The 23216-nt window shown below is 46.8% G+C and overlaps 1 protein-coding gene across 1 annotated transcript; it reads right to left on the reverse strand.

Annotated features, from left to right (window-relative positions):
• Positions 1–1226: 1226 nt before the first annotated feature.
• Positions 1227–21165, reverse strand: DNPEP (aspartyl aminopeptidase). The gene is made up of 16 exons (XM_063118338.1): positions 21125–21165; positions 20482–20632; positions 20171–20249; positions 16928–17016; positions 16431–16544; positions 15179–15304; positions 10976–11106; positions 10146–10230; positions 9788–9895; positions 9122–9199; positions 7868–7951; positions 5146–5306; positions 3921–3960; positions 2889–2990; positions 2283–2450; positions 1227–1392 (listed from the first exon to the last, which is right to left on the reverse strand). The coding sequence occupies exons 1-16, from the start codon at positions 21163–21165 to the stop codon at positions 1342–1344; spliced, it is 1608 nt and encodes a 535-aa protein (XP_062974408.1). The 3' UTR covers positions 1227–1341.
• Between the last annotated feature and the right edge of the window lie 2051 nt (positions 21166–23216).

The following is a 23216-nucleotide window of genomic DNA, read 5'->3' on the forward strand; positions in this document are numbered from 1 at the left end:
CTTGTGAGCCTCCTGACCTTTTGGCCTATACCTCCCACTAGCCCTTGCTAGCATAGCCGACGTTGAGGGATGATGAGGATTCTAGGCCAAAAGGATCTGGACAGCACCAAGTTGCCCACCCCTGACGTAAGAGGGTGGGCACTGCAGCCAGTTTGTGATCCTACTCAGTTCCAACCGAACAGGCTTATCTGCTGGAGATGTTAAGTAAATGGTGTACAAGCTTAGAGGAAGAGGAGCAGGCGTGTGCTCTTTTCGATTTCCTTTCCACTTTGATTACACCGCTGTGTGAGATTAGAGAACCAACACTGCAGGCCCTCCTTAAGGCATGTGTGTATATATCTTTAGACCAGAGTCTGTATTTTCGGTCACTAGTTGGGATTAGCCACCATTGCTCCCCACATAGATAAGGAGGGGCCGGGAGGAGGGGGCGGAATAGTCCAAATTCCTAGGCACTCGGCTGGCACAAGATTGAGTAAAAAAGTTTGCATTCACTGATCCCTGGGCAACCAGCTCATTGGGATAAAAATATACAGTAAGGGGGAAAAAAGATACATATCTATTACCATGAATGTGGATAGAAAATGGTGCTGAAAGCACATCAGCACAAGCCTGCTCTATGTGAAGAGATCGTGCATACGTGGCTCCTTATATTATTTGTTTGGACAGTAACATCATGTACTGACATTTTGAGAGAACAACTTCACACACATGGTAGTAGCTAATTCAGAGCCCAACCACTGTGCAAGCGAAGGATGTGGGAGTGGGATGAGAAACTCATGTATGCATCATTTGGCATTTATCAACACTGGAATGTCATTTATAATTTCAGGTCCTAATGAAACATTAAGATAGACTTCTGCAACCTGGTGACCTCCTGATGCTTTGGGATTGCAACTCCCATCATCCCCAGCCAGCAAGAAGTGATGGGAGTTGCAGTTCAACATGCTGGCTGGGAATGATGGGGGTTGCAATCCAACACACTGGCTGGGGGTGATGGGAGTTGTGTTCCAACACATCTGGAGGGCACCAGGCTGTGGGAGGCTGTGGATCCCCCTTTGAACTTCACTACATCTTGATCAAAGTTTCTATGAATGGCAAACGTGCAAGAACAAGCTATTTGATGCCATAGTTTCTCCGGCTTAGGACCTACTGCCATGCACAGCCCTATGATGTCAGGATGGAGTACAGCTGGAAAGGAAAAAAAAAAGTGCAACGTTTGAGAAGCAGTCAGTTAGCAGCCCCTGTACAACATAGGGGTCTCTGGCATAAATGCGCTTTAATTGTTATCCAGCCTAAAGGAGGGGATGAGTAGGATGCCTCTTCCTGCATTCGAGATGCCCATCAGTTGGCCAGGAGTCCCTGATCCAGCACTGGAAACAGCTCAAAGAAGCCCTGGGAAGGAGAAAAGGGAGAAGTCAGGGTCAGAGGGGAGGGAGAGACGTGCCCTCGGGGGTGGGTGGGGGAACAGGGCAGCTGTCAACACACACATGATGGCGTCACCATGGCAGCTAGAGAATCGTGAGGCACAATGTTGCCATAGAAACGAATCACTGACTCAAGGCCACCATCGTTGCCATGGTAACATACAGACAAGATTACAAGGGAGAGATAGAGAGTGGGAGGCAGCAGGGGCCAACCCCCAACCCAGGGAACTTCAAGGGGGGGGGATAATGACCTGAATTCATATAAAAACGCTGATCCTGCCTGCCAAGTTCTTCTCATTCCTGACCCCCTAATCCTTCTGAACTTTTCTCACAAGCCTTGTCTCTCTACAGATGTCAGTGTGCCACCCCCACCCCTCACAACCTCCCATACCCCCTTTCAGTCTGACAGCGAAGACCCACCTGGCATGAGAGGCAGCGAAGATCTGCCTCTTATACCAGACACTCTCATAACCTCTTTAGGGGAGGGTTCATAGCTCAGTGGCAGAGCACCTGCTTTGCATGCAGAACGTCCCAGGTTCAATCCCCGGCATCTCCAAGTAGGGCTGGGGAAGAATCCTGCCTGAGACCCAGGAGAGCTACTGCCAGTCAGTGTCGGCAATACTGGGCTAGATGGACCAAGGTTCTAATTCAGTATAAGGCAGCTTCCTATGTTCCTAACTTTGCCTACCTCACAAGGTGGTTGTGAGGATAAAAAGGAGGATGGGGGAGCTCCATGTTGAAAAGGTAGGATTTAAATGTGATACATCAATAAAATACATTGATAAATGCAGATCCCGTTCCCCTGCCCATGCGACATCACCCTGCCGCCTAGGCAGAACCAACAGCGCTGCTGCCCACCTTGAAAAGAGTGATGGACTGAAGGACCCCTGAGGTGCAGCACATCTCACGAATGGAGTGCATGGCCAGCTGTGGGCAGCCCATATCCAAGACACGCACGCCAAGACGGGAGGCCAGGATGGGCCCAATGGTTGTGCCACAAGGAGAGTCATTCCGAACCATGAATTCCTGCAATCAACACAAAAAAGGGGGTACCAAACAGCTGGCTGGGATCTGCATTGCTCAGAGAGAACCACAAGAGTGGAGGTCTTTGGGGATAAGACTCTTAGCAGTGGAATGTGCAACCCCAGTATCCAGGAACTGGTGTCGGTACACTTGACGTATTGAGGAACGCAAAAGAAAACAGCCAGGGAATCAAAATATCTTCAATTGGAGAGGAGCTCTGCCCTCACCATTTAACCCCCGAAATCTCTGGTTTCATCTCCCCTGGCAAGCAGGGCAACGTGCCCCTTTGGATCCTGGCTGTGAAATCTACTGCGCAGGGAGGCAGCACCTTGTATCACTTCCCCCATTTTCCTACACAAGACACTTTTCCTGCCCTCCAGTGGCCCTCCATTGCAAGGGCATGCTTCAGAGGCAGTTTTAAGGTGGAAGAGCAATGCATACTTGCAGGGGGACATCCACACGGCTGGCAATCTCACGGAGCAATGCCTCGGTGACAGCAGTAGAGGCATAGCGCTGGTTGCTGTTCACTTTAATTACAGGTCCCTGTGCAAAAGAGAGAGAGAGAGAGAGACCGCCCATTCTAAAAACCAGGGGATTTGGTCCCACTCATCATAAAAAGCAGGTTCTGCTCCCCAAAAGCCCAAACCACAAGTGAGGGAAGAATGCATGAGGGCCAAAAGAAAGCCACTGGAAGACAGAGGCCTAACCCCACAGTGATCCTGCTCCATATTAATGCAGCATCCTGATAGACATCCGTACCACCCATAGAACTCCCACGTAATACCAGGGCAAGATGGCTGCTGAGCTGGGGCTCTGCCTTCCAGGGGCCTCCTTCTGACATTTGTCCCTCAGTTCTGGTTCAGGGTCTCTCTTGTGATGTGCCACCCTCCTGGGGTCCCCAACCACATGCTTGCCGCCCGATCTCCAAAACCCTGGGACAACACGCCTGCCCCACATAAATTCAAAAATAATTCACTGGGATAAAATACAAATACTGCGAAATCTATGGAAAGGACATTTTTTTGCTTCCTAGAATGGGAACGTTAAGCATACGTTGTGTATCCTTTTCTCCCTTTTCTGCTTCCCCACCCTGTGAACAGGATTGCTTTTCCTGTTCATGCTCAAAAGGAAATAAGCTATTGTTACCAAGAACTAAGATGATTAACTTCGGCATACTTCTCCATATCTGTGCCACTGGACCAAAAGCAAAATCCCCCAAAGTATTCCTTAAAGCCCATTCTCACACAAATCCTTGTCACTTGAGATGATACCTCCCTGCTTCTGAATCTATTCAAAACCATTGCTTCATCTAATTGGGGTCCCGCACACATACACACACAACTGGCTATAAAATGAGACAGAGAAACAACCTTCCGGCCTGGTTCAACCTGCACTTGCTGGGCCTCTCAGAATCCCGCTTGCTGAGAGCCTGTCCTAATTTTCAACATTTTATGCATTGTCCCCATCGCTTACCTTGTGGAACTCTGGACGGTGGTTTTTATCATGCTTGTCCCTGCAAAAAGGAGCATCAAATGAGCCCTGCTAAACACACACACACACACACACACACACACACACACACACACACACACACACACAGACACACACACACAGACACACACACACACACACACACACACACCGCTTGAAGATATGCAATGAAATTGCAGGGGCGGGACGGAAAATTGAAACTAATGAGGGAAAAGGTATTGCCATTTCAAGGTATGGGGATTTCGAAACGAGGCCGTTCTAATGGTGGTGAAATGGCATCAATGAGAGCTGCTGCTTTGTGCACAATTATGCACAGAGGTCTTTTATTAGAACGGAAGGGCCATTTGCATAGGGTGAGTGGGAGAGGGGTGCTTCAGTGATGAGAAGTGAGCTTTATTTGTGCGGGATACCAGCGAGGGGATGAGGGCAAATGTCTCGATAGGGATGCTGGGAGCTGCATCGAGCCTCAAGGCACAAGGGGTGTGTGGGACGAGGGTGGATTCACATTTTGGAGTGTAATTTGGAACAAATACAATCCAAACTCCAAGGCAGAAGAGCGCCTCTGCTCACCACCTTCCACCATACGCTGCTTTCAAAAATACTAAACTGGTTTCTACAAGCATGATGAGGCTTGCAGAGAGAGAGGCTGTTTGCTATCAAGGGGCTGGACACAGCTACCGGCTCTGCCCCATCCAGTTGCCCTGTCCTTTATCAGAAAACGGCTGGGGACCCAGGAACTCTGGTCAGCTGGCTGGGGGAGACGCCCACCTGCTGCGTTGTAGTTGCGGGGGAAGGACACCGGCTAGCCTAACCTGATAGGGAGATGTTTTTCATCATGTAGACTTTCCCGGTCTGAGAAATAATAAGGCTGAGTCAGACAGCTTGCACTCACGCCTGCAATTTTATTATTCTGTCAAAAACTTTTATCTGTGGGTTTCTATCCAATGTTCATCTAACTTAAGTCCCACTCATTTCTGATGGGTCTGTTCTAAGCCGGACTAAGACTGGATACAACCGTTTATACAATGATGAAGGCTAGGATTTTCTTTTGTTCCAAATGAAAGCAGAGTTCAACAGCAGATGACAAATTCCAAACCGCTGCAGCCACTCAGCTTACGTGACAATGCCTAATTTTTAATAAAAAAAAAATTAACGACTCGCTAAGTCGTTGTGCATTTCTTCATGCTGGGGGCAGCAACATACTCACGCATAATTGGGGTGTACGGCGTGGGCCATATCTGCACTGATCATGCAGGACTTTGGCACAGCTTCCTCAAACGCCGTCAGGTTCTGGGGCGAAGCTGAGATGCGACGAATGACAAGCTCAGTCAGGAGTGAGGAGGCCCCTTGTGCACTTTCGGAACCCACCTGCCAGGAAGGGACAAGACAGTCAAGAAGCCATCGAGGGCCTTTTTGATCGGGCCAGAATTCCGTCTTCGATCCTATCTGGGAGAGCAGTATCAGCTGTTCCCTCTTCCTACCTCTAATTCTGCTTATTCCTAGTATATTACCTTTCAATATCAATTAACTCAACATCCATTAGTGGGAATGCAGGAGACGGCTTTCTCTGAGGCTACTCCAAGGCTCTGGAACTCCCTTCCCAAGGAGGCTAGACTGGCTCCCTTCGTGCTATGTTTTTGGAGGCAGGCAAAACATTTTTTTGTTCCAGCAGGCCTTTGTACCTGTGTTAATGCACTGGATTGTTTCTTGTTATTTGCCTTTTAATTTTTAATTTTTTTTTAATATTACAGTTGATTTGATTCTATTTTCACTTTTGTATATTTCTATTTTTATGTTTTAATTGTATTAATTTTGTAAAGCCACCCTGTGTCCCAGTATTGGGGAAAAGGCAGGATATAATAATAATAATAATAATAATAATAATAATAATAATAATAACAACAACAACAACAACAACTCACCTTTCCCATACCTGGTGCCCTCCATATGTGGTGGCCTGCAACTCCCAGAAGTCTACAGCCAATAAAGCTGTAGTTCACATCTGGAAGGCATCAGGGTAGGGAAGGCTGCAGTAATCCATGCAGTTTATCCACTCTCCAAATATTTATATTCATTCAACTCCAGTGGTGTAGGGGTACATTTGGAACCGCAGGTACTTGTCATGACAGTGCCCAGAGCCACACCCTAAGGAGAGTCAAAACACTGCAGGCAGCTGCCTTGATCCATATCAACAAACTATTTCTATGAGTTTTTATTGGCTAGGAGCAGGTCTTTTGAAGAACCCACGGGTCTTCATTGCCCTTTGAAGATGAAATCACTCCAAAATCTATGTAAGAACACGGTAGTGTAAGGCTTATTACTCGAGATCTACCCAACCAATTTTGCTCATTTTTGTTTTAAACTGAAGCTTGAGCATTGCAGAAATGCAAAAAATTTGAAAGTTCGAAAAAGTTCAAAGCTTGAACTTTAATAGCAATTCATTTCCTCCACGCCAAACCGGCAGGGCAGCCCCTCTGCTAGTGGCACGATGGATAGCCTGCTTGGCACAGGTGGGCCCCGGGCGCAGCCACACAGCTAGGCTGACGCCACCACCGGAGAGGGGGAAGGGGACAGAGGCGCCCAATCGGGGCATGCAAGGGAGGGGGGGCTACTTGTCACGACACAGGCTCTGAACAACAGGCCCGGCCGCGGATACTCCCTGCTCAAGCCAAGCACCACCACTTGATACGCCTGAGGCGATGGACAAACACCGCCTTTCTCCAAACTATGTGGAGAAAGGGGTTAAATGGAGAAGGATTTCAATAATAAAATAATGCGCTGTGAATTATATGTGCTGAGGTGAATTATTGTCAGAGTGGGTGCTAAATGACTAAACTTCAGATGATGAATGCCAAACAGACACGTGGGATTTTTGTGGTAGTTAGAATAAAAAATTAAAATTTATTTTAAAAGTTCACAAGCTTTGTTTCAAAATAAAACATTTAAAAACCTTTTTGAAACCTCTCATCCAATCCTTTCACCCATTCACATATACGCTTTCCTGTTACACACACATTCACTCTTGAATTTTATTATCAGTATTGTTTATTTTACACAAACTGTCTATCTGCACACCCCACTCAAAAGACACCACTCTCTATACTGAACCTCAAACTCTCCAGAACCCAAGTACTCTACATACCAAGAGCTAACATACAGAGCTAACACAGAGAGAATTCAAGCGCTAAAGGCTAAAGACTCTAAGGCCAGAGCTAGACCTAAGGTTTATCCCAGGATCATCCCGGGTTCGTCCCTGCCTGAGCGCTGGATGCCCTGTGTGGCACTTAGATGAACAGGTTTGACCCCAGGACAATCCTGGGATAAACCTTAGGTCTAGCTACGGCCTACGAGTACCTAAAAGTCTCTCACAATCCCCTCAGTCATTCCCTTATATATCACTCCTCCCCACTCCTAAGACATTCTAACTCCACCCACTCAGGTCAACATTCTAAGCACCATAGACTTACCAATTGCAGACATACATTAGGGAACTGACTTGTGGGGTGTAACACCACACTACTCCGCATGCACATTTTTGAAGGGGGATCCACTATGCGTGAGCCACGTTTGAATTCTCATGAGCCCCTCTGTGGTGAGGTGACTGAGGGGCAAACAAATGGGAAAGGAGCAGGACTACTAGCACCAAGGGCTTTACATTAGGACTTTAGATTACAACGAGGAGCAATATATGGTTTCTTTGGAAAATTTATTCCCCACCAGCTACTGTGAGGACTGCAGCTGTGCTCAGAGGGGACAGGGGAGTCTGAGATAGGTGGCAGATGACATCAACACCCCTGTTAATTAAAACGTGCCCTGTGAGCCCTGGCTGCACTACGCCACTGCCCAAATCCAAACTGCCACCCCCTCGCCCCCGTCCACGTTCTACCCAGAAAGGAGCCTTTAGCCATCTATGAACCCGTCACACTGACCTCTTCGTTGTCGTAAAGTGCAATGAGTCGTACGTTTGGCTCTTTGGCCAGAGCTCCCGGCCCTTCGCTCGATTCAATCAGAGCCTGTAGAGACAGATAAGGGGGAAAGGACTGGCTGACAGGATCGGTATTGTCCTGCAATGCTCAGAAATACTTTCTGCTGGCTTGCGAGTTGGTTTCTCAGCACACAGCCAGGGTCTTGCCATATTGGCTTTTTTATTGTAAGATTTCAACAAACCAAAACCATAAAAAAGAAAAAGAGGGGGAAAATGGAAGCTACATAGTTTTGAATCGATCCATTTCAGATAATGCTGGATTTTGCTGAGAACTGGGTTCCAACGGCTTTCTGCCCAAACCCACTCTCACCACACCCACGTCAGTTCTGGGTCAGGTTTGACGTCTCCCAAAGATACCAGGAAGAAGAGGGACTAGGCCAGCGTCACAGAAGTCCCATTACCAGAACAACTAGGGAAAGCCGGGGTGGGGGTGGGGGTGGGGAGGATGGGCAAGTGTGGCCGCCGTGAAGCTGGGATCTGGGCACACTTTAAATGTTGGCTACTGTGCCGGCCAGCCCCAAAAGGGCAGAGCTAACTCCAAGGGTCGGGAGGGGAGACAGCCAGCAGCAAGGCTCCAATGCTGTAAAGAAGAGCAAAGAGGGAACTGCAAGGTGCTGGAACAGTTTGTACTCTGGACAATGCAGGGAAGTCCACTTACAGCTCCTGCCAGGAATACCTACCTAGAGAAGTGTAACAGTCCAGGGAAAACAAGGTTTTGATTTCCTCCCAGTTCTCCTGAGCCTCTTATGGCTGAGCAGCAGGAGCAGCGCCTCCAGGCCCAGATCTTAAGCTCTCCTCTTCAAGAGCCGAATACATTTCTGAGAAACTCACTCAAACTCTTGGGGGCCACACTCCAGTAGTGGGCACAGCCAAAGGGGGCAGAAATAACACAAATACCAGCATATTGTAGCTTAAAGCTCTCGCTGCCGGTACCGGAGCCTTAGGAGAGGCAAAAAACAAACAAAAACAAAACCACCCTCTAGAGAAGACAGGAAACCACCAAAGAACCGGATTGTGGGGCCAGAGGAAGGGGAGGCGGCCAACTGGAGAAACCTGGAGGACCGATCAGGACCACAGGAGGGCCAGATTTAACCTCCCAGCCTCAGGTTCTGCTCCTCTGGTGTAGAGGGTGTCACAGAAGCTGTACAGGCCACAGAACAGGATCACATCCTGTCCTGCCCCCAGCTGAGGTACTCACCTGCAGGGCACAGTAGCAGCTGTGGAGGTTGTCCAGGCGAGGGGAGAATATGAACTCACTGAAGGCGCCACCCAGTGCCTGGAACAGGAGCCACAGGAAGGAAAAACAACAACAACATGGATCCAGACCTGCCTTTACTACTCTCTTCCCAATGTCTGTCTGTCCATCTCTCATGCTCACACAGTACACCTGTGTGTTTCCAAACAGGTTGGAAGTTAACAGCCAGGATCATCTCCCAGGAGCAGAAGAGGTATCTGGAATAAGAAGCTCTTTTTCTTTCTCCATTTCCCTCTGAGGATCTCATTTTTATAATATTTAAAGTTTTATCAGTACTGACTTATAGACAAAGACCCTCAAGGTCAGTTGTACAGAACAAGGAAACCCGTTCCGGCAGGCCTACCCAGTTGAATTTTAAGATGCCTTTTAATAATGTATTTGTTTTATATGTTTTTAATCACTTATATTATTTTATGGTGTTTTGTATTCTGTGTTGTACCCCACCTTGATCCAGAGGGAGAAGCAGGTAATAAATAAATAAATAAATATATCATCATCATCATCATCATCATCATCATCTGTCTGGTAACCTGGCCCTTAAAAAAGGCAGCCCTGTCCAAAAATAAGCCCCAGAGGCCACCAAACAAACAACAAAAACAGGACACTCACCGGAGGCTGCGTATCCACTAGACAGAGCTCCATCTCTACCACCTGCTCAGGTTTCACCTCCAACTGGGAGCAGAGAAGGGATACCAGGGCCGGAGAGTGGCGATTCTGCTAGAAATGACAAGCTGCACTAAGACACATGTTGTGCCCTGGAAAACTACAGATTCTCCCCTGTAATATAGACCAGGGGTGGGCAAATTGTGCCCCCCCAGATGTTTTGGCCCACAACTCCCATGATCCCTCACCAGCAGCTATGCCAAAACATCTGGAGGGCTACAAGTTACCCACTCGATACACATCCTTCGTTCTATTGCACACCACCAGCTGATTCACTGGCATCATTCCCCCCTTCCCAACTCACCTGGAAGGATGAGGCACAATCTGTTTGCATCAGGGACCCCTCCTTCTCCAGTGCCTCCTGGGCTTCTGTGGCCAGAATCGGGACCCTGCGAAAGGCAGGCAGGTTGGCCATTTAAGCAAGCTAGTTACGTGTTGCACTCCACGCAAAGGAATTAGAGCCCATATCTGCCAGAGCTCAACAAAGCCACGGGGGTTCCAAGGAAGCAGGAAGGAAATCTTTGCCCCTGGGCAGCTTGAGAATCCCTAAACCAGTCTTGGCCAACCTGGCACATTCCAGGTGTGTTGGCCTATAACTTCCACTGTCCCTATCCAGTATAGCTCTTCTTCTGTCATTGTAAAGCAGATGAAATAAGTTGAATTAGGGAAAATGGATTGTCTGATACTTAATTTTAAGCCTTGTATATTCTATATTGGTTTCCTAAGCAGAAATCTGGAAAACAGGACTAAAGAATTTTTAATGTTAATTTTAATTTGTCAGCCCTGAATTATCAGTCACTGTCTTTCATCTATGTTTAACTGGCTTATTTTTACTTCTGTAACATTCTGGATATGTTCTGCCTGTTATATTGTGATGACGTGTAGGGTGAGAAACAATAAAACTGAACCAAAACTCTGCTGTCATCATGTTCTCAATCGCAGTATTGCTTCTTTTAGGCCCCTTCCAAATCTACTATTCTATGATTCCCTGGGGTAGGCTCCCTTGGTGGAAGGCAAGTAGACAGACCAGCCATGGTTAATCTAAAGTGCCGGCCGGGGCCAGCCATAAGGGCTGGGTTGGCCCCTGTGCCGTCCTAAAAGGCTGTAACGGGCGGAGACTGTTCACACTCTCACAGGTGGTTCTCGGTGTTTGGCCCAAAGCTCTCGTTGATATTGCGCTGCAGGTGGATGGCCAGGTGTGGGATGCGGAGAATGGGGCGCTCCACCCTCACCAGCTTCTGCTCCAGCCGCCCTGTGGACAAGTCCTGAAATCAAAAGCGGAAGGGAGGTCAGAGGAGCCTGTGGGCAGTTTCGCCACATTCTCTCGATGCCAAGGTTGTCATAGCTGTGGGGGTGGGAGGAAGGATAATGTAACTGAGAAGGTGCTGGCGAACAGAGCACCAGGGAACAATTCAACAAAAGTGGCAGTCAAAGAGGGGGGGGAAACAGCATCAAGGGCCAAAACAGATGGATTCCCCAACTTTAAAGTAGCCAGCAGTGTGGAGAGGCTTTGGTTTTGATTGAAGCCACAGTGACACTGAGGGGTGGGGGGAGGAAGAGGTTAATATTTCACTGTCTCCCCCCCAACCCATCCCCCACTATTAGCCCTACTGGGGTTGGGGGAAAGAGTTGAATAATCCCTTCTAGCATTAGCTTCCGTGGACACTGCCTACTTCATCAGATGCATCGGTTGATGTGGAGAGGGCCCATAAATCTTATGCCAAAATAAACAAGTTAGGCCATAGCTAGACCTAAGGTTTATCCCTGGATCGTCCAGGGGTCAAACCTGTTCATCTAGGTGACACACAGGGATCCAGTGCTCAAGCAGGGGCGAACCCTGGATGATCCCAGGATAAACCTTAGGTCTAGCTGTGGCCTTAGTCTTTTAAGGTACCATAAGACACTTTGTTTTTTTTAAACCTCACAGTGAGTCATGATTTGAACAGAAGCAAACAATTCTATGTCACACAGGCCTATGGGCAGGCTGGTTCCCTGTAACACAACTCCCTGGGAGGTGTTTTCTCAGAAAGACGTGCCCCTGAGACAAGATGCTCTGATTTCTAACGTTTTGGCAGAAACATTCAGTACTTTATTGGAACCATGAGGACCAGGATTTTTTTAAAAAAAAAGCAAAAAGCAAGGTGAACTTTTAGAAAGTCTTTCCAAGCTATCATGGCTTGCAGGTCTTCCCAGAAAACAATCTGCTTTTAATAAACTCCTGCTAGCTACAAGCAATTACAGTTTCCCTGCAGATGCTTACACACAACATTTCATAATTGGTTGTAATGACTTTGCAAGCATAAACAGGTAAAATTAACTTATCTGTTACTCCCCCACTTTCTCCCTTCCCTTCCGCACAATAGGAACTTCACTATTTGTCTGGGATCTCACCAATCCCTGAAGTGTATTCAAACTAGGCTTACAACCTAGAGATTACTGAGTTAATCCCCAGGAGTGGAATTGGTTGGGCTCTGCTGAACTACATTATTTTAAATTACAGCAAGGAGACCTCTTCCTCCTCCTCCTCCTCCTCTTGTGGTCTATAAGCTCCATCCAACAACAATATAGGTTCCAAGTTCGAAATCTGAACAGGAAAAGCTGTAATGTAGATCTGACTCTGGAAGAGAGGGTTTCCCAAAGTGGAATGGATGATCTGCCTGCTTTAAGGGTGTGGTAAAAACCTAGCGCTGGGGCCTGACATGAGTAGGGAAGCTAAGGAGGGCAAACCAAAATGGAAGAAAACACACATACAGTTTCACAAGCCTGGCTAGTACAGCTGTGGTTGGGGCAAGATGAAAAGCAGCCGCTCCCTGACCCCCCCCCCCCCCAAATAAAAATCAATCCCAGGCTGAGTGGGCAGAGAGTGCCGTAAGGTGTGGCGATGGGAGTCCATCCCTTTTGGGTAACGAAAGTCCTGAATTTCCAGAGGGGGGCATAGAAACAAAGCTTAATCTTAGCCTAAATAAACCTTTCCCAATATGGTGCCCTCCAGATCTGTTACACTACAGCTTCTATCAGCATTTAACAATGCTAAGTTTGTTTTTTAACGGACCCCAGATCTGTTGTTTTTAAATGGATACTGTTGTTTTTATACTGTTGTTTTGACATTTTTGATGTTTTTAAATTTTATATACTTTTTTTACTGTTTACTGTTTTTAACTTTTGTAAACCGCCCAGAGAGCTTCGGCTATGGGGCGGTATATAAATGAAATAAATAAATAAACAAAATCATCCCCAGTCAGCATGGCCATTGGTTGAGGACAGCTGGCCTAAATCAACACTGTGCTTTATAGCAAGTGTAAGAAGGTAGATCTCTAGATGTTTTGGACTTCAATTCCCAGAAGCCCCTGCCAGCATAGTGAATAGTCAAGCACATAGGAATTGAAATCTAAAACATCTGGAGATCTACCTTCTGGTCACTCCTGACTTATAGGATCACTCAACACTGCAAGATAAATTTGTGTGTATCTTGCTATGTTGAGTGATCCTATAAAACACCCCCCCCCCGCCCTTTTCAATCCTGAATTTTTATTCCCAGCATGCCTTGAACATGTGTAAGATTCCTTCAATTTTTGTGTTCTGGTTTCAAATAAGTTAGATGTATTTTGCATTTACTGAAGTCCTGCAAACCTTTTCACCCCAACATACCCACCTGTCTATGGTAAAGTGGAATTTATTTTTAGAACATACACTTTAAAAAACAACAACTTTTAAATCACAGAGCATTGAAAATTATAGGGGAAAACAAAACAAATCAAGCATTCTGAACTAGAAGGTTTTTTAAAAAATACAAAAAGGGGGGGAAACGCAAAGGGGAAAATGTACCTGGCAATTGATTTCTACACTGATATAGCTTCAGAGAGGAAACTGCCTCATCCCAGATAGAAAAAAGGAAAAGAACATTCTGGAAAATCACAGCCGCACTTGCAATTTTGGTCATGTATTCCAAAGCTGCTAGCAAAGACAGCACCAGAAGTAGTTTTCACCACTTATTAAGTGAGAGAACATCGGAAGACCTCTGAGCGTGTACAAAGCGTCTTTCCTAATAAATGAATAACCAAACCCTGCCTATCTTCCCTCTCCATGCCCACCACGAGTTCCTCACAGCATTTATTATTTCTAAATGGAATTCAACCATCTTTAAAGGGCAATCCTATGCATGTTTACTCAGAAGTAAATCCCACTTTGTTCAACGGGGTTTGCGCTTAGGCAGGTGTGCAGCTTAAGTGTTGTAGGAAATGACAAAATTCAAGCATTCCTGCTTTTATCAGAACTTTTCCTTCTCAGCGGCTCAGCTGAGATTCGATTTAAACAGTATTTAAAAGTTTGGGGTTGGTCTCATGGAGATTTAAGGACCACAAGCAAAATGCTGCACTGCACACTTTGAACCAGACTCCCATCCTACTCAAAGGTAGCTAAGCAACCAGGTCCTCTGAGCACACTCCTGTTTACTGGGTCTGAAAGCACTGATCAGGTCATTTATTAGACAGCAGATTAAAAGTGCTGATGCTTAATAACGTTTTTATGGATTCTGTCCCCTGTGAAGGGGATTCACTATTAGCACCGCTGTTGTAGCTTTCTCAATCAAAACAATGCATGTAGCACGATTGCTTCACAGGATAAAAACTTTGCTTCATTAAACAGCTTCAGAATGTATCTATTCATGTTAGAATTTAATCTTCAATCAACGGCTTAAAAACCCCAAAGACAATCAACCAGCGCCTACAGTTTGAAAGCATATATCAAAGGTCCTCAAGGCGGGACCATTAAAGTGACTAAGCCACATCCATTATCAAACTAGCTGCATCCACCATGGCAGCCATTTTGTCATGATGCCCACAGTAGTTTCTCACGTTCTCAAATGTGCCTACGGGTCCAAAAAAGTTGGGGAACCCTGGCATATGTATTAACAAGTGACCAAAATAAAAGGAGCCTGGAATCAGGGCTACTTCCCACACCCATCTCAAGGTGATGGTGGAGAGGGAAGAGTCACTACATCAACTTTCCCCATGGTTCTTATGTTACTGGAGTGGCACTGGAAGAAGCCAAATTTTGACACACGCCCCCCCGAGGTTTTGGCGTACAACTCCTATCATCCCTTATCATTGATGGGAGAACATTCTGGAAAGGGCTGAAGGGAATTGTAGAGGGCCACAAATTGCTCATTTCTGGTATAGAGGCTCCCATGCTGCTGAGGTAACATATGAAAAGGATGTAACATGACACTGGATAACAGATGGGACAAGTCTTAAGTTCTCTTCAGGCTATCTTAAGTCCAAGAATCTATGAGCCGGTAGCCACATAGTACCATGACCCAGTAGCTGAGGCTGCACTGACCTTGACAATGACTCTTCCGGCAATGGAGAGGTCCCGGTCGAACCAGGTATTCCAGATGCCGCCCCCATAGGTCTCCACAGCCACCTGGACTGTGCCCTCCTGGTTACGCTTCGAACAGCGCTTCACCTAGGTGACACAGAAACACATTCATTTGTATATCCAACATTCCCACACACAGATAGCTCCACAATCTTGGACTTGCCTGGACTTATCATGAACTTGAGACTGTAGTCTGCCCTGGATTTGTTATGGGAGCTGGAACAAAGGCTGGAGAACCTGTGTTGGGAATGACATCTTAAAAGTCCATAATACTCCCTTGCCTGGACTTATCGTGACCCTTCTGTCTTTGGTCTGCCTTGACACACACACTATGGAGATTCCAATGTAGAATCTATTTTTGGACTGAACTCTGCATGTGTGTGTAAATTCTAGTTTTGTAACTTGCTCTTGGACCATGTCTTGAATTGCCTGGAATGTTTTCTTGCCTGGGTTATAATGACCTTGCCTTGTATCCTGAAACATAGACATCCTGACTTGGGAAATTATCATTGGACTAATCTCTGCCAAGCTTGTAGTTATTCACCTTGAACTGTTTCTTGAACCAAGCAATGAGCCTATAGCTATACAATTTAGAAGAAGTGTTATGGTGACAGTCAATCTCCAAGTCCACCTTACCCAGAATGCCTTGCTCTGATGAAGAGCAAGACATTTGAGTCAGGTAGGCTCTCTGGAGAGCTGCACTGCAGCTGGGTGGGCCTAGGCTTCTCTTTGAGAATCCTTCAGAGCGAAGCATAAGCTCTCTGGAGGGCCCATCCTATGTCTTATTCTTCCCATTGCATCAACATTGGTTTCCGCTAGTGCAACATCATTGGCATTAACAGAATGTCAGTGTTGAATACTTACCCATTCACATGTTTTTAACAAAACCCCAAAATTTTAATTGATATTTCTTTGTTTTTAGAGAGTGGGAGAAGGACATTTGAAAGAATAGGTACTGTCACCACACAAGCAGGAACCCTCTTAACGATTGTCAGAAGAGGGATGCAAACCTAAAGTCACAGCCAGAGGCGGGAGAGCAATTGAACCCATATTGGGTATATAAAGCCATGTTCACAGGAAGTCCATGCTGGGCATGGGGAGGGGGAGAAGTGAAAGAGAGACTGATAATGGAAGGGAAACAGAAAGAACATCCAGCCAAGGGCACAAAGGAACAGGCAAGGCAGTCCTGAGCATGGGTGGTGCAAGTGCTTACCCGCAGACAGGGACTGTCCGTGTGGGCTCCAATCAAGCTGAATCCATTGCCTGGCTGGAACTGCCCCCCCACAGCGAAGGCAATCAACGTGGAGTAGTTTCTGGTCACAAAATACTGGGCAAAAGAACAGAGAAAGTTTGGGGAGCATCAGTCTCTCAGGTGACATGTCAGGCAACCTCACCTCCTTCTACTCCAATCACAACATCAGATCAGTGGCATGAAGAGAAGGCCACTCACAACGGTGCATCCAACGCTCTTTCATAGAATCATAGAATAGCACAGTTGGAAGGGGCCTACAAGGCCATCGAGTCCAACCCCCTGCTCAATGCAGGAATCCACCCTAAAGCATCCCTGACAGATGGTTGTCCAGCTGCCTCTTGAAGGCCTCTAGTGTGGGAGAGCCCACAACCTCCCTAGGTAACTGATTCCATTGTCGTACTGCTCTAACAGTCAGGAAGTTTTCCTGCTGGAATCTGGCTTCCTTTAACTTTCCTCACCTTCTGGTCAGGCTGGATGTCCCAGTGTTCCGTTTCCTTCAACTCTTGGAAGCCAGCCTGAAGCAGGCGGCTCCGGCACTCAGCCACCACTGCAGGAAGGCAGAACAAAACAAGCAGCCATGAAGGGGACAGGGATACATTGCAGCTGAGCAAGCATAAGCTGCTGCAGGGAACAGAGTAGGCTCCGAAGAACCATTTGGGTCCCCTGAACAGAGGGTGTGGCACTCCCGGTATGAAACCCCCCCTTTTGCATACAGGACCCTGAGCATGTGTATGTCCCACCTACACACCCCGTGACACATCAGGACAATGCACCTCCACTCGGTATTCAGCTGGCTATCAAACTTTTCAACCCAGATCAGTCACAGCCTATTGTCACCATCCTGACTTGGTTATCCAAGGACAGGGGTGTCGAACCTCTTTCAGCTCAAGGGCCAAATTCCATTTCGGAGAAGCTCTCGGGGCAGGGCCAAAGGCAAAAGGGGCAGGACCAAAAATGCCAGCATATTTTAGCTTAAAGCTCTTACTGGTGGTAACTAAAAGGGAATTCAGCTTTTTAGAATGGGGAAAAAAACACAAGCAAACGCTGGGAATACCTCCAAACAATTGACAGTCAGGGGAAAGGGTGTGTGGCTATCTGGGCTGGATTGAGACCCCAGGAAAGCCAGATTTTCCTTGCGGACCTGAGGTGCAACACCCCTGTTCTAGGACTAGCAACAAGCACAACCCCAGCAACAAGCACAACCTATGTTCACAGGCATATTTAGGATTTGCTGCTGTCTCTGCAATGAAAGGTTTGCCAACTCATTCCTGCTCACAGAGTTCAATGTCCAGGCAAACGTTGATTAAAGAAGATTAAGGAAAGTAAGATAGCTACTTGAGGAAGGGAGAGGCTGGACAAAAGCAAAGAAACTACATAGGGGAAGCAAACCCCCACACAAAATGCAGTTTCTGATTAGGTTCCTCAGTTTAAAGTGCTCACCAGCATGAAGGCCAATAATCTACCCCTTTTAAGGATTTATTAACCAAAGTTTTTCCTCTAGAGGTTTCCCTTGCGCCGTCTCAGTGCCCTGATCCAAGATTGTGTGAAACCCTAACAAAGAAATGAGTGTGTATTCTGGTGCACTGATCATCTGACACAATAGCTTGGTTCACACGTCATGGTTTAAACAAATCCTGGATAGCTGTGAACAGCAGGAGCGAGCAAGCATACTAGTTCCCAGTTGGCCAGATGCTTCTGCTGAGCAAAATAACCCAAGGCTGTTCTGTCTCTGGGTTGTTTCTGTGACATCCGAAGCTGGAATTGTAAGTAGTTGGGAAAGGAACAATCCAGACTTGTAACCCTAAAACAAACTGTGGTTTGTTGTGATGTGCAAATGGGGTCAGTATCATGTCAATAAAGAGAAGTCTTTGGTACAGCAGAGACCCTTAACCTGCAAACAGAGTGTCTATTTCATATGTATCTTGCTTTGGCCATTGGGAGCACTGTTCTGTGTCTCAAAGACTGCTAGTCCTGTGGCAGGATAAAGAATGCAAATTTAAAAAGTAATAAAAAGCTAGACCATTTCATCAGCGACACTAAGAAATAAATAACACCCCCACCCAAAACCCAGAGGGTACACTGCCACAGACCAAAGCAAGTACATATGGGTGGGTATAGCAGCTTCTCCATATTTCTCAAGTTATAAAAGGGGAGAAAAAAACACAGCCATGAAAAGGAAATCGGTGAGATAGATGGGAAAAGTTGGTGCTGCTATCATGTGTCATCATGAGAGGATAGAGCTATTGTTAAATGAAGATAAGCATCTAGTGAAGAGGCTCCAAAGGAACAGGCAGGTTTAGTCACAAGGAGGAGAGGATAGATAAGCCATTCTCTACTTTTAAGTGTAGTAAAACATTTCCTAATGAGCCTCCCTAAACCAGGGAAAACTTGTTTGAGCCTCCACAATGGTAATGAATCTGAAACCAAGGATTATTTAATGTTATTATTTAGGAGAAACCTAGCATTTACTTTTTTAATTAAAAAAATCCAATTTAAAATGTTAAAACTCCAATATTTCTGGGTTTGTTTGTTTTTAAAGAAAAGACCAATTTTAATCCACTGTGGTATATTGTCTTTCTGTCTTAACTAACTCCTTTGCCTTGCTTGGCCCAGCTCCTCCACTACAAAACCACAGAACGACAACAAGCCTATGCAGTCTGCATATTTGCACAAGTGATTTTTGTTCTGGCAAAAGCCAGAAATGTCAAGAAGCAAGAGTGTGTAGCTTGGCCAAGCAGAGCCACTTTGATGAGATGAAAAACTAAAACGAATGCTCTTGTTTGACAGAATCTCCTATTAGTGTGTATGAGTGTGGCAGAGCCATTAATTCAGGATTTTGCCAGACTATAAGGGTAGGTTGAGCATGTTTATGATGAGACTTAGGCTGTAGCTAGACCTAAGGTTTATCCCAGGATTGTCCTGGGGTCAAACCTGTTCATCTAAGTGCCACACAGGGCATCCAGTGCTCAGGCAGGGACGAACCCGGGATGATCCTGGGATAAACCTTAGGTCTAGTTACGGGCTTAATTGTAACTATGGGCAGTATACAACTGTGTCATTATGTAGCGCTATTTGTGCATCACACTTGTGCAACCACCTGTGCAAACATAATGCGTCACTGGTTGCACAAGGGCTTGTGTAATGGAAAGATTCGATGGAGCTCTGTTAGCGCTATTTGAGTGTGCAGAATGACACCTATGTTATCTTTCGAATAAGAAATTTAGGGGAGGGTGTTTTTAAATTTAAAATAATCCTATTTATTTATTTATTTTTAAAAAAGATCTGGTGGTGGCTGATTTTAAATAATTGATTTCTATCCACCTTGAATTAAAATGTGTTCAGGCCAAAAGTTTGACAGAGTCCCACGGTATGGTCTGAAAAGATAGGATTCAGCATCCTTGCTTAAAGGTTTAGGTCTGGTCAGTGTTGGGTGGGAGTCCACCTCGTGCGTGTCACTTTCAGTCCCAGGATGGATGGATGGATGGATGGAAGGAAGGATAGATAGAGAATATAAAAATGCACCCGCGACAAAGCCGAAGTGCAGCGACCACCAGCCGAAATCGCCGAGGCGGCAGCAGGGCGATGGGCCCGGAGCAGATTTAGGGAGGCCTCCACGCCCTCCTGCGTTCATGCTCCCTACTGCTGGGACACGGGCCGAACTACTTTCCGGGGATCGAAGCCCGCCGTCTCCTCCGCCTTACCATGATAAGGGGAGGGCCCTCGGTTCACAAACTTCAGCAGCTCCTGCGCCGCCGCCTGCACCGCCTGCTTGGAGCGCGCCTGCGAAGGGAAAGAGGTCCGCGTCACCCAGCGAAGAAGGAGCCTCTGCCGCCCCCACCGCCGGAACAGCCCGGCCCAGCCTCGCCGCTCGCTAAGAGGGGCGCGCAAGCCCCGGATCCCAGGCCGAGGCGAGGCCGCCGCCCAAGAGGCCCTGCTGCCATTTGTCCCGGGAGACCTAACGGGCGGTGCTCAAACGCGGGGCGGCTCCGATCGCAGCGCCGTTTTACCGTACCTGCATGGTTCCCCGGTTCCGCGCCGCGTCCTGCACCGCGCCGGCTCGCTTGGCTGCTTGGCCGCGCTCGCACCCGGCTCCGCCCCGCACCGCTCGGCCTGCTGGGGACTCGAGAAGGGAAGCTGTGGCCCGGAGCCCCCTGCGGGCGGCCCTGGGTACGACCGAGGAAGATCGCGAAGGCCGGGAGGTTGGCTCCAAGTTTGAAAAAACAGAGCGCTCGAAGGGTAAAACCCAGCGAAAGTCCTATGAAGAGTAGAGTAGACCGACTGCAATGAATGGGACTTGACTTAAGCCATGGCTAGACCAGGTCTATATCCCGGGATCGTCGGGATTGTGAACCGCCCAGAGAGCTCCGGCTATTGGGCGGTATAGAAATGTAATAAATAAATAAAATCAATCAATCAATCCCTGTACATTCAAATGACACACAGGGGATACCGGGAGCAAGCAGGGACGACCCCTCCATTTGCCTGGGATAATCCTTAGGTCTAGCTAAGGCCACAGCCATGACTAACTTAAATCCCATTTACTTCTATGGGTCTATTCTAAGTAAAATCCTACTTAGAGTTGAACGTTTCCAAGAGTCTTTCCATCCAGGCGCTAATCAGCGCCAACTTGCTGAACTTCAGTGCAATTGCCCCACCCGTTGCATTCCTTCACACCAGGGACCATCTTGCAAGCCATGTTTTCGGATTGCTGTCCCGCGTTCACATCTTCCATATATTCTGATCAACGACTTTCAGGAACTCTTTACAAGGATGCTTGTCACTGTTATTTTTAAAATGAGAAATTTACTCATTTTTTTTTAAATTTAAACAACTGATTTTTTAAATCAAATGCAGGGCAAATGCAGATTGATGGCAACAATGCAGCCACTATATGTCTTTTTCTCATACTTTTTTATACACAGGCAGGAAGCACAAAAAATGTGCCCGTATATCAGAATGGAAAGTTAGGGTGAAAGACATTCTGAATGAGCCTATACACAAATCAGTGGTAGTATATTGGTGAATCAATATACCACCAATATGCCAGCACAACTGTTACTCTTAACTGTTATTTGTTTCTGACAGGCAGTTATCTTCTCAGGAAATTACCCCACAGGAGGGATCTCCTCCTTTGAGTCATCCCAAATGATCTTTTCACTGGCCTGAAAGAAAGGAATGTACCTTCATAGAATCATAGAATAGTAGAGTTGGATGGTTGTCCAGCTGCCTCTTGAATGCCTCTAGTGTGGGAGAGCCCACAACCTCCCTAGGTAACTGGTTCCATTGTCGTACTTACAACTCAAAGGAATACAGATTTGAAATGCAGGTCCAAAGGTTTATAAAAGCATGCAACCAAACTACACTGCACACATGAACAAATATTACTGTACCTATCTACACAGATCTGCTACCAATGAAAAAGAAACAGAAGTTATATGATCTCACCTGAAGTCCCAGTACCACTCTGCAGGGATAATCAAGCTTAGTGACCGTGATGTCTAGTGGCCCAGGTTCCTTGCTACCCTCTTATAGAAGCCACTATTGACCAGCAATGGGAATACTTATATCCTTTAGCTCACACCATGGACATGCTTGACCAGGTTTCCCTTGGCTAACTCAAGCAAAACACATGTTGCTTTTGGCTGTGGTGAGATGTAGCTTTGGGTGGTAAATAAACAAAACATAGCTCCAATGTTCTTCAGCAGTTCTTCCTTACTAAGGAGAGTTCAGACTCAGTTTATACTATGCTTATCTGTTTCAGGCAGTTGGGTTGCTTTCTGCCACTTGATGCAATTGCTCTCCTAACTGAACCTTGGCCTGTATGTCTATGTGTATCTAAAACACTCAGGGTTATTTGAGTCTACCCTGGAAAACAAACAGCCATTATTATAAATCACTACACCCCCTCCCCCAAAATGATCCCAATATGATCTATGGAATTTTACTTACTTTCCTCTTATGGTCAACTGAGCATGAAGCACCAAGCAATGTTTAAGTAAGCATGATGTGCACAGCAAAATACGCCCAAGAAGGCCTCGCTCCAGGGTGTTCCAAATTTGCTCAGAATAGGGAGGGACACCATGTTCACCAGATATCTCCAAACACTACATAGCCACCACCAAATCTTATACTCACTCAGCCCAGAACAGGAGGTGGGCGGGCAGGGGGACATGGAGAAAAACAACAGCCACACCTCCAGTGGCCACCAATTACAGGCTAGAACAGGGTGGAGCAGCAACAACAACCAGAAAGCTGCTTGGTGAAGCCTTACTAACTACCCAGTGCTGAAACAACGTGGAAGTCTTGCTGTGACTGACTCCTTGTTGGACAGCTCCCCTCACCCTTCATTGAGGCGTTGTCACCAGCAGTTTGGTGCTTCGCCACATGAGGGGGCTGCATCTAATCCCAGCAGCTCCAGCCACCATAGGAGAGAATTCCTCTTGACAAGCAGGGGCCAGGAGAGGAAACAAGGGAAGCAAGCCACAGCAAACTGGGCACAGAGTTGGGAAGCAGGAGGTGCAAGTTCAAGCCCCATCAAGGGGGGGAGGGAATGCCCCCTCCTGTTTTTCATGCCTAGCCAGCAATAGTCATGTTAGAGGCAAAAGAAGGTGAGACCAGGATTCGAACCTACAGTGTAAACACTGCAGGGCACCTCCTACCCATTCAGTCACAGGAAACAGAGACATCGCAGGGCATTTGCCTTCCCCCACGCCGCCAGTCACAAGATCCAGTCATGAATGCCTTGGT

The sequence above is a fragment of the Elgaria multicarinata genome, chromosome 2 (genome assembly GCF_023053635.1).
Source record: "Elgaria multicarinata webbii isolate HBS135686 ecotype San Diego chromosome 2, rElgMul1.1.pri, whole genome shotgun sequence".
In the NCBI taxonomy this organism is placed as follows: domain Eukaryota; kingdom Metazoa; phylum Chordata; class Lepidosauria; order Squamata; family Anguidae; genus Elgaria; species Elgaria multicarinata.